The sequence below is a fragment of the Mirounga angustirostris genome, unplaced genomic scaffold (genome assembly GCF_029215605.1).
Source record: "Mirounga angustirostris isolate CCGP_5_RB_7025 unplaced genomic scaffold, mMirAng1.0.hap1 SCAF_6, whole genome shotgun sequence".
Classification (NCBI taxonomy): domain Eukaryota; kingdom Metazoa; phylum Chordata; class Mammalia; order Carnivora; family Phocidae; genus Mirounga; species Mirounga angustirostris.
In genome coordinates, this window is record NW_026991714.1 from 85,685,280 (window position 1) to 85,699,034 (window position 13,755).

Here is a 13,755-nt window from a genome sequence, read left to right on the forward strand (position 1 = left end):
GGCACGGGCACCCAGAACTCTAGGCTTTGCCCCCAGATTTGAAGTGTATTCAATGTAAACACGTCATCTTACCCCGCCTTCAACCTTTATACGCATAGTGTGAATGTCGCGGAGAAAACCAAATAAGCGAAATTGGGTGTATGGCGATTCTGTCGAAGGCACACCTACTCAGCAAGGCCTGGCCCGGGGCCCAGGCTCGCAGCTGCCCTGGACTCACACGCTCTCCCTGGGCGGCGGCAGCTTAGTGCCCCTGCTGTGTGGCTGGCATGCCGCGAACTCCTTTGCCAGGGACTCCTCCACTCTTCGTACCAACACACGTGAATCTCCGGCTTCCCAAACAAGCAGAGCCGCGCGGAGTCCCTCCGGCACTGGTGCACGGACTAGCGCCACGGCTCTCCACGATCTGCGTGAACAGCAGAAAGAGCCTGGCCTCTGCAAAACCAGCGCACATTCCACCACTCTGGACACAGCCCATCCTGGCACCACACGCCGAAACCTCCCAACATTTTCCGCGGCACTTATATTCCAGTCCGAATGTTTTCCGAGAGTCCCTAAGCCCCCATCCGTGTTGACCCTGTTGCTATGAACTGACTTGTGGCCCCCCAAATTCTCATCTTGTAGCCCTAACCACCCTCCCCCAGCCTCACTGTGGAGATGGAGCCTCTGGGGAAAGTGGAGTAATGAGGCAGGGCCACTGTGGGAGCTCACAGCAAGACGGCAGCCTCCTACAAGCCCAGAGAGAGGCCTGAGAATGAACCCTACCCTGTTGGCACCTTGATCTGGGGACCTGTAGCCCCCGGAACTGTGAGGAAAGAAGCTTCTGCTGTGTAAGCCACCCCTGTCTGGTATTTCGTAATGGCGGCCCAAGCAGACTACTACCCCTGCCTTTCTTTTTAATTTCATTGCCATGACTCTTGCTTCAGCCATACTGGTCTTTCAGGTACTCCAGAACCAGCCCCAGGACATTGTGATCTCTATTCTCTCTGTACACCTTGCCCCCTAACCCCTACTCTCACGCTTGGAGGGCTGGCACCTACTCATGTTAATGCTCGACTTACATATCACTTCCAGAGGTGGCTGTCACAATTTTTGGTGTTCACCCATCTTATTTCAAACTTTTCTTCGGAAAATTTGTTAAGGTTTATTTGCATTTTTTAAAAGATTATTTATTTGAGAGAGTGAGCAAGCACAAGCAGGGCGGAAGGGCGGAGGAGAAGGACAAGCAGAATCCCTGTTGAGTGGGGAACCCAACGCAGGACTCGATTCCAGGACCCTGGGATCATGACCTGAGCCGAAGGCAGACGCTTAACTGACTGAGCCACCCAGGTGCCCTGACAGTTTATCTAAAGTAATCTCTACACCCTACGTGGGCTTGAACTCAAGACAGCGGGATCAAGAGCCACACGCTCTACTGACTGAGCCAGCCAGACGCCCCCTCTTCTCCCGAATTCTTAGGCCCATTTTTTTTCCTTAAGTCTATCACTTCTCTTTGTTACATGTACTTTCTCTAAAGCACTTGTAGTGATCAGGCCCTTGGGTGGCAAACTTTTTCATAAGCTAGCTAAGTTATTACACAACTCTGCCAAACTTTTACTTGTTTGAGGCCACTGGATGGAAGGACAGCCACGAGGAACGGAGGTGTGTGCTCACGGCGGGTTGCTTCTGACAGCCACGGCTTCAGTGTCCACGTCCCACTCACTCACGAATCGGCATAAAAGTTTAATACATGTGATAGTCAGTTGAAAAGTGTTAGTGAAGTAGGACTGGGCTGGGGCACCTGGGTAGCTCAGTTGTTAAGCGTCTGCCTTCGGCTCAGGTCATGGTCCCAGCGTCCTGGGGTCGAGCCCCGCATCGGGCTCCCTGCTCCGCGGGGAACGTGCTTCTCCCTCTCCCACTCCCCCTGCTTGTGTTCCCTCTCTCGCTGTCTCTCTCTGTCAGATAAATAAAATCTTGAAAAAAAAAAAAGAAAGAAAGAAATAGGACTGGGCTTTGTTTTTCCAAACATGTTTCCAAAAGACCGTTTTATTTTAACACACACACAGTTGGACACGAAAGCCTTTGTAACTGTTGTGGTGGAGGGTTACCCTGACTACGTACACTGGTCACCTCCTCCTCTCTGCCGAGCCCACGACTCTCCTGTCGTACGAAGCACGAGCAGGTGGCTCTCTTCCTTCATGGCCCTGTTTGTTGGAGTAAGAGTTCTTGGATGACAGCAATTATGTGACCAAATTTCCTGTAACTGTTCAGCAATATTAAAGTTTTGCAGTCGCTGGCTTTCCTACTGGTGTCTTACAACCTAAGAAAAAAAAAGACAGCCCATGAAATGACCTTGAGTCATCTCCTCAAGCAGTTGTTTAAGCCTTGTGTGGTTTCACAGGCTGACAGAGCACTGATGGAGATACCTGCCCCTCTGCAGGGGAAGCAGCAGCGGCCCCCACCCCCTGCACCCCTTACAGCCCAGGGCAGAGCCAGGATCAGAACCCAGTCTGCTGTCGGGACTTCCGGTCCAGTATGTTCTAGTACGTTCACACCCATGTTATATTGGCCACCCGCAAACTGATTAAGAAAGCAATTCCACCATCCTCACAGAACGAGGGCTTTAGGGGTTGTTTCAACTATATGCCCCTCTTACCAAACTCAAAATCGAGTTTCAATGGTACATATTCTGAGATTTCAGACAGAAGACTGGGATTTCAACCCTCATATTTTCTTCAACAAGAAACTAGTATTCCACCTTCCCTACGGAAGGTCAACCATTCCTTTGCCTTCTACCCTTTCTCTTCAACCATTCTCCTTTACCGTATGGTTTCTCCTCATCCCACCAGATACCTACCTGAAGCTCTTCCATGCAGGTTTGACAAATGTGCTGAATTAGGGTTAGGTACGAGAATACTACTTATAAGAATATCCACTCAACAATGCAGTGCTTGTTCAATATCATCAGCAGATAACTTTTTTTTCCCCAAACACTGACCCCCTCCCCTTCTAAAACTACCCCATCATTCCTAAGAGAAATACTTGCTACTTCCTCTGCCCTCTTAGATCTCTTTCCCTATATCCACACTCTTGACTCTCTCTTCATACTGCAAACAAATGACCTGCCTTTCTGGGCTAGACTATCTGTTGATAAGCTGATGGCGTCTGGAGAAGAGTAAGGGTTGGATTATTCTCCCAAGGAATGCTATTACCCCCAATTCTGAGTTCAGAAAGTATATGCTGTGAACACTGATCCCAACCCTTTGCCAGGGATCCAACAGTAGAGAGGAAGAGAATAAATCCGAGGACTCAGATAAGAGGTATTTTCTCCATGTCCACCAAGACTGTATGTGAAGGGTCCAGATCTCAGACCCTAATTAGTTATGCTAGACGCTGGTAATTATCTTGTAGAAGACCATGTTCTGCTTGTTGTGTTTTCTCTGCACTTTCTCCTTACTTTCCTTGAGAAAAACCTAGATATATAAATAGTTCTGTTTATATTAAAACTCTGTTGTTCATTTTGATCAAGTATTTGGTGCCATAGTATACTTTCTTGTTTTACTGTATGGTGATAAATACAATGTAAAAACCCCATCACGTGTCACTAAACTGTACTTACCAAGCATTTCTTCTAATTTTGTCATGGCAGGTTCGTTCACATTAAATGCACTGTCACTATTTCTAGGAAAAAAAGCAAAAAGTTCTTATTACATAAACTTGGGTAGGGGAAGTCAATGTTCGTTATTTATACAGTAAGACAACTTTTCTTTTCTTTTTTTAAAAAGATTTAATTTATTTGACAGAAAGAGGGAGACAGAGAGAGAGAGAGCACAAGCAGGGGGAGTGGCAGAGGCAGAGGGAAAAGCACGCTCTCCACTGAGCAGGGAGCCTGATGCGGGACTTGATCCCAGGACTCTGGTATCATGACCTGAGCTGAAGGCAGACGCTTCACAGACGGAGCCACCCAGGCGTCCCAAGACTACTTTTCTTTTCACGTTTGTTTGTTTGTTTATTTATTTGCAATCTCGAGTTGCAGGTTCTACCAACTGAGCCAGCCAGGTGCTCCAAGACTACTTCTCAATAGTGTTCGTCAAGGCCAAGTCTTTAAGTAGTTGACAAGCCCATTGCTCCTGCCCTACTTGCTGGCTTCATGCTTCATCCTTCTGATGACATGAGACACATACTACAAGACTCTCCCCATGAAGCCTGGTCACTCTTACATTCATTCATTCAGAAGAGGAAACAGCGATCTGCACATACACAGATGTGTGTCTTTATGTATCGTACGCGTATGTTTGTGTGTATATATAAGTGTACACACACACACACTCTCTTACACTCCCCAAAAATCTTTCTTGTAAGTCACCTATACATTTCAATATTAGGTCAAGGCCAAAATGCTAGCCTAAAATTCTTTCTTTCTTTGCTTCAATACCATTTTCATTCGTAACTACATAAAATTTGCACAGTAACTCCTGCTGACATAACTCATCAGGAGGTGGATGAATGAAGCACGATATCCTGTTTCGGGGGCCTTGTCTGCATTCGGTGCTCAGCGACCCTTAGCGGTCACTGCCCTTCCAGCCCCGTGCACAGTACTTACACTTTCTTCTTCTCTACCACACCTAGCCTCACAAAAGCTGCTAAGGCATTTTTCTGTATGTCGCAAGACAAGACATCGTAACACTGCGAGGTACCTACGACACAGGGAGAAAGAGTCAGAGGACTCCTTTTTGTTCCCAACTACAAAAAGTCACCACACGCAGAGGTATGACTAACCTTGATCAAGAAGCTGACTGGTGAATTTTCGAACTCCAGCCAAGTACTGTTTCTCAGTGAAGTCGTCTTCTTCTTCATTCAAGAGGTATTTGCAAATTATCTGATTTTAACAGAAAGGGTGAGGGGAACAGAAAGAGAAAAAGGCAGCCAAATACACTGCAGCAGCGACTGATGTGACCTGGCCCCCCCTTGACAGAAAGCTACATGATGTCAGAGCAGAATAAAGACTCTCCAAGGTTTGTACAGAAAAGCTACAGAATTCTTAGGAGGTCCCTCTGGACCTTGTATCACTGCTTATAATCAGAAAAAAAACAGTCTGAAGTAGTATCGACATTTATTAAAATACATTTTCTCACTTGAACGGGTTGCAAGTTGAGTGAATTACCATCAGCTTAACAGATCTTACGCTGCTTAGGAAGAGAGGGGCCAGATTTTGTGTAACTGCTTTCTCCCTAAAAACACCTGAGAGTTTGTTAGGCCCCCAGATGCTTGATGACTTGTACCACAGAAAGGTGCTTATGGGCAGAAGGAGCATTTCTCAGATATCCACTCAGTGCTGGACTTGGCACAGGGGCTCTGTCATTGGTCAGAGCACCCCTGCCAGGACATCGGTCCCGGGGGGCCGCTAACCCACACTCAGAGCCAGAGCCAGAGTCCTCTTCTGGCAAATATGTACGGCCCCTCTGAGGGGTTCCACTGCAGACTCCCCTGTCCCTTTGAATCCTGGCACCATTCCTGCTGGGCATCTTTACTGTCCCCTCTGTTTAACCACTTCTTAGAGCTCTGACAAACTCGGATACTTGCACTTGAACCTTTTCTTCCCCTTCCATTAGCCTTTAGTGATACATATCACTGACATGACATATCATTCCAATCTTGCATTCACCGAGTGCCCGCAATGTATCAAACGCCGAGCTATGAGAAGAGCCGTAAGGTACAGCATGACGGCGCTCGGGTCTAAGTGTGGTTCTGGGCATCCTGAAGCTGTTACCCTCTCGGGTCTGTAAGGAACCCCTCTAGGGGAGCAAGGTCTCCACCTGAGAGGTGAATCTTTCATCCTATTGAGCAATCTCTCTAGTTGCACCATTCACCTGGGGAAGACACTTGCCCTTCGGACCAGAAGCAAGCACAGGGTGGGAGGTCTTAGTTATACTGGATACGGGAGGATGAAGGAGAACTTGCAAAAGAGTTACATACCTGATAACATTCCACAAAAGGTTTAAAGAGACCTATTAAAAATTCTACCACGGTATTTCCTTTCTCCGTAACTAGGATATCCCTTGTCGTCACTTGTATTGTCTCATTTTTACAAAGCAGGTAACAGCCTTCTTCAAAGTCCTGGGAAGGGAGGGGAGAAGACAGGGAGCATCCACTAATTTAGGTTAATGGGTACGCTGCTGGTCTCAGTAAACGCAACCATGTGCCCTCAGAACGAGAGAACACCAGCTAATTCCACAATCCTTCCAGAAGGTTCTGGTTGTTAGCAGCCAGAGAAGCACGTGTTCCAATCCTCAAAATGTTGAACCCCAAACACAGCAAACACACAAAAGACTCATGAGCCTTAGAAATCATGACCCGGGTGGCGGATTTTCTCACTTTGCACAGCCACATTCCTTAAATTTAAATAGGAAGTGCATATAGCAGGTCCTAAAAATATGTGGAATTATGCTTATGCTCAGAAAACTGCTGACCTCATTCTCAACGGAGTAAAACCTGGGCTCCTTGGCACAGCGTACAGAAACCTGACCACCTTCTGTCTATCCTGGTGCACCCCCCGCCCCAGCTAACCGGCGGTCCAGCTCTGGGGGCTCTATCCCTCACAAACTGTCTATGCCATCAGGCAAGACCATTGCTCTCTAATCTCAAAGCAAACGGTCTGACACATTCCAACAAGTTGTTAACAAGAAAATGTGTACCGGTTGCTAAATTTTTAACAAAACAGTGTTGATTTATTTACAAGGGCTGCACTCAAGGTTTAAAGAATGACTCTCTTCTTGCCAAGTAATCCCTACCTTATTGATTAAACTTGACCAAGAATCAAAATAGAGCTCATAGAACTGTGAGTGTTCAAGAGTCTCATTATTTCTGCTGCGTGTAGCCTTGGAGAAAGGGAAGTCACAGGCGTGAATCCAAGCCTACCACATCCAGAACTCACACTGTGAACACACTTGTGCTCTTTGGCTGTAAAGATTTACCTTTAGTGCGTTTCCCGGAAGGAAGATGAACTCATCTGAAAAAACACTGAGCAGGAAGTGAAAGCAACTGTAGACATCCTCTGGAAATAAATTAATTACATCCAATTACAATGCTGGTTTTTAAACTTTCAGGAAGTACCAAGAAGTCCACGACTCTCCAAAATGCACTTAACTCCAAAGGCATATTATTCAATGCCAGGACGAGAATTCAGGCCCCCAAAGGAAGCTATTTGGCATTCCAAATTTTATAGTTTAGCAGTGCCAACAGCTGAATCTGAATCACAAGCAGGCCTCTACCCAGTCAGTGTGCTGATGAGCGAGAGGCTACATTTCTTAAAAGCTAGGGTGCTTCATGTTCCCCTGCCCAGGGCTCCCTAGTAGAGAAGGAATGAATTACTTCAATCCCTTCTCTAGTCCTACTTCCTGTTGTCTTTACCGTATCTTTAGCACTACGATACACCAGCACACAACAGAAAATACTGTCTCATTCTCCAGACACATAGGTCTCCCTTGCCCATTAACTATAGAGGTTTCTTCATTTTTCTGTCACATGCTATGAACTTTCTCATTAGAAGATACACAGATGTGAGGACATGAAGTGTTGCCTCCAATTTCAGGGCGGTCCCAACACTCTAGAAGACCACGCACGTACCCCTTAGTTGTGAATGAACTCTGATGTAAGAAACCTCAGAACTAAGACCGAGATTTGAGTGTTCGGTGTCTTGAACTAAACTGACTTCTCCAGGCCCGTTTCCTCATTCACAAATGAGGACATGGACACAGACGTAAGGTTCCTTTCAAGGCTAAAGGTCTAAGTCTGACTTTTCCTTAGAATTGCCTATGGAGCTTTGAAAAACAAAAACAAGAGCATCAGTGTCCGGCCCACACTCCGGACCAGTTGAATCAGCACCTTTGGGGGTGGGGGTCACCCTCCAGTAACTCCAGCAGAGCCCGGGTAGAACACCCCTGACTTTGACGACAGGTTCCTGGGAACAAAATGGTGTTGTTCATTGTTCCGCTCCTCACTGCCACTAGAACACGACTGACTGTGGATCTAGAAGGCACTCCTGCACTGCTGGACTGTTTACCCACCCCGCCTGGTGCTGTCAGACGAGGGAGAAAGGGCCTCAGGCCAGGAGATGGAGAGCTGTGCTCTAGGCCCAGACCCCTGCTTAGGGAATTACGTAACTTGCCAGGCCTTACTTCCCTTATTTATAAAAGGAGAGGTTTAGGGTAATTTCTTAGGTCCCTTTCCATTCCCAAATTTGAAGCAGAAGGCCATGTATCGGGGGCACCAACCTAACTTCTTCAGAGTGTGCAGGCCCCCTTCTTGGCTGCTGTCTGGGGTGCACACATGTGGCTGAGCATTATACAGCTTCAAGTGTTGCTCCCTATACGGAACTGAATGTCCGGGTCTCTTCCAAAGTTCAAGACCACCTTCCCGAAAGTTACCTTTCCGGAACCCGGGGGTCATCTGTAGTGCCATAGCTACCAAGGAAGGGCGGACGAAAATGTTGAGCAACTGGTTCTTATAAGCCGAGCACATGAGGAGGGTGATATGCTGGAAAATAAGTCCATTGACCACTTCAGAGTCTCCGGAGTCCATATTTAGAACCACCTGGTCTTTGACGAGGCTGGCGATGTTGGAATGCAGGAGAATGTTGGACTGGATAACTTCTTCAGCGGGTTCATTATCTACACACAGAGACAACTCACTCAGCGGGCAGCACAGAAATGGTCCGGGTCTCCGCTGGGTGTCCTAGGCCTGGTGCCCAGCAATGCTAGTGACTGGGCAGACTCACTTTCAAGTGCCAGGTTCTAGCTCTGAAGGAATGATACCCTATGCGAAAGATACATCTTGTTCTGGGTTTTGTTTGTTTGTTTGTTTTTAGGTAATCTCCGTGCCCAATGTGGGGCTCAAACTGATGACCCTGAGATCTAGAGTCACAGGCTCTTCCAACTGAGCCTGCCAGGCACCCCTTGAAAGAGACTTTTATAAAATACTATAAACTCTCTCTTTAAAGACATTTAATACACTTTTTTATCTACCCCCAATTTGTCAGCCATTCTGAAATACATATCAGTTCCTGCTCTGGAAACCAACACTTCCTCAGGAACCAAGTGCATCCGAAGAATTGTCAGAGCAAGTTGCAGGACAAGAAAATCATATCCATGTGAATTTAACAATATAAGACAAGAAGGCTCACGGTTAACACATGCTTCATTCACTTACACACACACACTCTCCTTGCTTAGCACCATTAATTCCAAGACTGCAAGAATACTGCTTTGCAACTTTGCTGGTGAACCAAAGGGCAACTCAAGAGGCGCTCCCCTAGCACCAGGCTTCCCTGAGCACAGAGGGATGCTGAGGAGATTTTCTGGTTTTCCCACATCAGAGAACACTAAACGATTGGGCCCAGGATCCTGGAAACTCACTGCACTGACACTACACTGGCCTGGAGATAGCCAAGGAGTTACTACTACAGAAGCATAATGAAGAGATGGTGGTAGTTACCATTCTTGGGGAGGGAGATCGTTTTACTGTTTCCCTGGGCCAGAGAGCTGGCTGCCGGGCTACGTAACCAGGCGTGCTGCTCCAGGTGGGCAACAAGGTCAGCTGATGCTTCAGGGAGGGGGCGGCTGAGGGGTGTGGTCTTCCTTCCGGACTCCATCACATCCTCCCGGACTCACACGCCTTGTGTCAGCTTGCTCGAGGTAATGATGTAACCTACGATACCGCTATATACATAACGGATCATGCTATCGCATGATGACATAGGTCTCATAAAGAGCTCTAGCTGTGAGAATGCTTGGGAGTATGGGATGAGCCAAGTAAAGAAGAAAAAAGGAACTGAAATTAGGAAATGTACTGGATCATCTCCACGATTCTGTTACTTAGATACCAACATGATAACGAGTTATTTTAGTTGCTGCACAGGGACTCTTAGCCGTGGACTGGTCACCTATTTATCCCACCTCGAAAAAGTAAACCGCTTGGAAAGAGATGCCTGTGTTCTCACATGCTCTTGGGGGCCAACAGGAGTTAGCACTTTACCTATTCTTTTCTCAGGGTTTTCCACCTGAATCACCCTCAACATGTCCTTCGCCTCCCACGAGACCGTGAAAATACCGGGACACGTGTCTGAGTCATCTTCATTTCCCTCTTGATGACCACCGTCCTATTCGATGGCCCCTTCTGCTAGCAGTTCTGCCTAAACGCCTCGTAGCTCCTCCCTGGCTCTGTCACGGCCTCGGTGGAGGCTCCTGCCCTTCTCACTGAGGCCCAAGCAGCCTTCCGGCCCGTCTCCCTGCCTCTGGTCTTCCCCTCCACCCCCTGACAGTGGCCCACCTTTAAGACTGACATGGGCTGTTTTCTACAGCTGTTTTCAGTCATGCTCCCCTGCTTAAAATCTGCTCCTCCATTAGCAATCCCTCGCCCACTCATCTTCCTGAACGGCTCTTAGTTTTCCATCAAGATGGAACCTGACATCAAAAGTCCTTCCCAGAGCAGGGGCCCTTCTCTACACAGAACTCTCAGCAACCCTCTGCAGTCTGTCCATAGCTCTTTTTTTTTTTAACGATTGTATTTATTTATTTGAGAGAGAGTGGGGGTGGCGGTGCGCCTAGGTGGCTCAGTCGGTTAAGCGTCTGCCTTCGGCTCAGGTCATGATCTCAGGGTCCTGGGATTAAGCCCCATGTCGGGCTCCCTGCTCAGCGGGGAGTCTGATTCTCTCTCTCTCCCCCTCTACCCCTCCCCCCTGCTTATTCTCGCTCTCTCTCAAATAAATAAAATCTTAAAATAAAAAGAGAGAGAGAGAAAGCATGAGTAGGGGGAGCGGCAGAGGGAGAGGGACAAGCAGACTCCCCACTGATCATGACCTGCGCTGAAGGCAGACACTTAACCGACAACCGACTGAGCCACCCAGGCACCCCTGTCCATAGCTCTCTGTGTTTACTTCACTGGACATCCCCCCTCCCACAAGCCAGGAGAACCTCCAGCACAGGGGCTGCAGCCTGTTCATCTCTGCATCCCTGGCAGTTACCAGCATCGACTAGACTCAGGAGGTTTAATGAGTGAACAGCAGGTAGCTGGGTATAAATGGATTCCATTTCCAACGGTGGTCTCTGCAATTTTAACTCAAAGACATTGAAAACGACTAAAGCTAACACTTGTCATATAACATCCCAAACTCCCAGCATAGTATTTACAACTCTAATGAGGTTTTTCCAAAGTTGTTGTTTTTAGAGAATCGTATAAAATTCTATAAGACCAGCCCTTTAGTCCTTACGATGCAGTGAGGCAAATGGATTGCGAATATAAGGTCGTTTATTTATTTATTTTTTAAAGATTTTATTTATTTATTTGAGAGAGAGAGAGACACAGCGAGAGAGGGAACACAAGCAGGGGGAGTGGGAGAGGGAGGAGACTCCCCACTGAGCAGGGAGCCCAATGCGGGGCTTGATCCCAGGACCCTGGGATCATGACCTGAGCCAAAGGCAGACGATTAATGACTGAGTCACCCAGGTGCCCCTATAAGGTGTACTTATAAAAGTACACCCCTATAAAAGGAGGTGGGTGTACTACCCTGATCATGGTGAGCACTGAGGCATGTACGGAACTGTCGAATTAACGCTGCACACCAGAAACAAACAGAACATGCTATGCCAACTGTATTTCGATAAAAAAATTTTGAAAAAATGAAAATAAAGAGGTGGTATGGAGGAAGGAATACGTGGAGGACAAGAATATTCATTTACTCTCCACTCCGCTGGATGCCAAGGAGACCGTGTTCTCATTCTCCAGATACTCAGAGTCTCACAAGAAGAAGTGACGCGTAAACAACTATTCTCGAGTAATCACCATGCTGTACAATGTCCCAGAGTGACCGAAACAAATAAAGTTTTCTTTCTCTCTGAGCAAAGCTTTGCTCCATGTCCTGCATAGGGTTTTTCATTTTTAGGCTAGAATTCTTCCAGAGTAAGAAATAAAAAGCAAGCACTCTCATCATGTACGTCCCACATACATACCGGGCCAAGTGAGAAAGCCCCCGAAGGCCTGGGTTAAGCCTTTGAGCCATAAAGTCTTCTCCACCAGAGCATCGAAGTCCATGGATGGCCGGTTCTGAAGCAGAACAGCAACCGTTAGGGCCCAGGGGCTCAGAACCAGGTTTTGAATCTGCAGAAGCTGCATTTTGTAGGCAACTTCAGTGACAAAGGCATGCATGTCCTCTGACTGTTTCTGAGGAATATACCTACAAGGAAGAACAGAGAAGAACAAATTACAGCTCTGCTACCTACACTAATGTGAATGGAGGGGTGGGGGGTGGGAGAAGACAGACCCTTGAGAAAGCTTCTCGTACTTTCTGCCAACCGAATTCTCTCAGGTCACAGTGCAAGAATATACCTTTACTTGACTATAGCATAGCCTGTCCAAGGGGACAGAGTCCTATTCTTCCTGGTTCCAGGCAAAAAAAAACTTCTGCTGCTTTATAAATAGATCTATCACTTCCTCTGTGAAAACAGAGGCCTCCCCCAGTAGACAGAACTGCTCGGTCCTCTCAGAATCCACTGTGCTTTGAACACCTGTCTCCCAGAACATGCGTACCAGGTCACATGGTAACCACTCATGTCTGCGCTGGATAGGCTATCCAGTTTGCCTGGCGGCTACACTGCCCTTCTGAGCAGCTCAAGGTCACCTGCCAAGTACTGCCACGATCCTCACCTGACAGACTCTTCAGGCATGGATCAGCAAACTGGGAGTCAGATGGTGTCAGGAGGCTGTATGGAGCAGGATGACGCAGGGACATGCACAGGACCCAAAGCAGCCACAAGGTAAGGTGGCTTCACGTGAAAGCTAGGGCCGATGAGAGAACAACTGGCCAACCCAATATGAGATCTAGAGAGGGAAAGCCTGTGGCAGCAAAAAGCTAACGTCTGCTTGAGAGCTAATGAAGCTGCTAGTGATGCACACCGGCAGCCATGGGCCCGCTGGCGCAATAAATTATGAATGATGTTGTAATCACGGGAAGCCTGGCTGAGCAGACGGTTTGTCTCCCTTACTTCCCCAGGTGTATTTCTCCAAATCAAGAAAACCCAAGTGTGTATCTATACCTGCGCATCCTGAAAGAACCTAATACATTTCTGTGCCCATAAAACTACAACCTTCTGGGGGCGCCTGGGTGGCCCAGCGGGTTAAGCATCTGACTCTTGGTTTCGGCTCAGGTCATGATCTCAGGGCCGTGGGATGGAGCCCCGGAGTCGGGCTCTGTGCTCAGCACAGAGTCTGCTTGTCCCTCTTCCTTTCCTGCCCTCCCCCACCCTCCCACTTTCTCTCTTTCTCAAATAAATAAATAAATAAATAAATAAACTCTTAAAAAGCAAAACAAAACAAAACTGTAACCCTGAGGATAGGGACCCACTCCCATTCACTGTTATCATATAATCCCTTCTAGGATCAAAATAATACTGAGCACACACTGGCTACCCTACCAATAGTGCTCAGCAACTCTCCCCCACACAGAGTGGGTAGGGTACTAGGCAGTGGAGTATAGTACGGGTAGGAGAGTACTGGTTCCCCCGAGCAGAATGAGCAGCACTGTCTGACTTTGGGTATTTGACATATATACCCTGCAGCTAACCGTTTTCTTTGGCAAACATAATTCTTCTCTTAAAAAAAAATTTTTTTTTTTTAAACTTTTAAGCAATCTCCACACCCAGCATGGGGCTCAAACTCATCATCCTGAGATCAAGAGTCGAATGCTACATCGACTGAGCGAGCCACGTGCCCTGCAAACGTCATTCT

At 47.4% G+C, this 13,755-nt stretch overlaps 1 protein-coding gene across 4 annotated transcripts in view; it reads right to left on the reverse strand.

Annotated features, from left to right (window-relative positions):
* Positions 1-2,002: 2,002 nt before the first annotated feature.
* The window catches only part of GNPAT (glyceronephosphate O-acyltransferase), a 33,450-nt gene continuing 21,697 nt past the window's right edge, over positions 2,003-13,755 (reverse strand). For 3 of the 4 annotated variants that reach the window (XM_045877833.3, XM_064594636.1, XM_045877834.3), the window contains exons 9-16: positions 11,982-12,205; positions 8,403-8,645; positions 6,951-7,030; positions 5,953-6,093; positions 4,756-4,855; positions 4,580-4,673; positions 3,596-3,657; positions 2,003-2,296 (exon numbers count right to left, since the gene is read on the reverse strand). In XM_045877833.3, coding sequence (XP_045733789.1) covers positions 2,253-2,296; positions 3,596-3,657; positions 4,580-4,673; positions 4,756-4,855; positions 5,953-6,093; positions 6,951-7,030; positions 8,403-8,645; positions 11,982-12,205 — 988 coding nt within the window. In that variant the 3' untranslated portion in view covers positions 2,003-2,252. The remainder of the gene's footprint in view (positions 2,297-3,595; positions 3,658-4,579; positions 4,674-4,755; positions 4,856-5,952; positions 6,094-6,950; positions 7,031-8,402; positions 8,646-11,981; positions 12,206-13,755) is intronic. The other variant, XM_064594637.1, reaches the window with a different exon arrangement.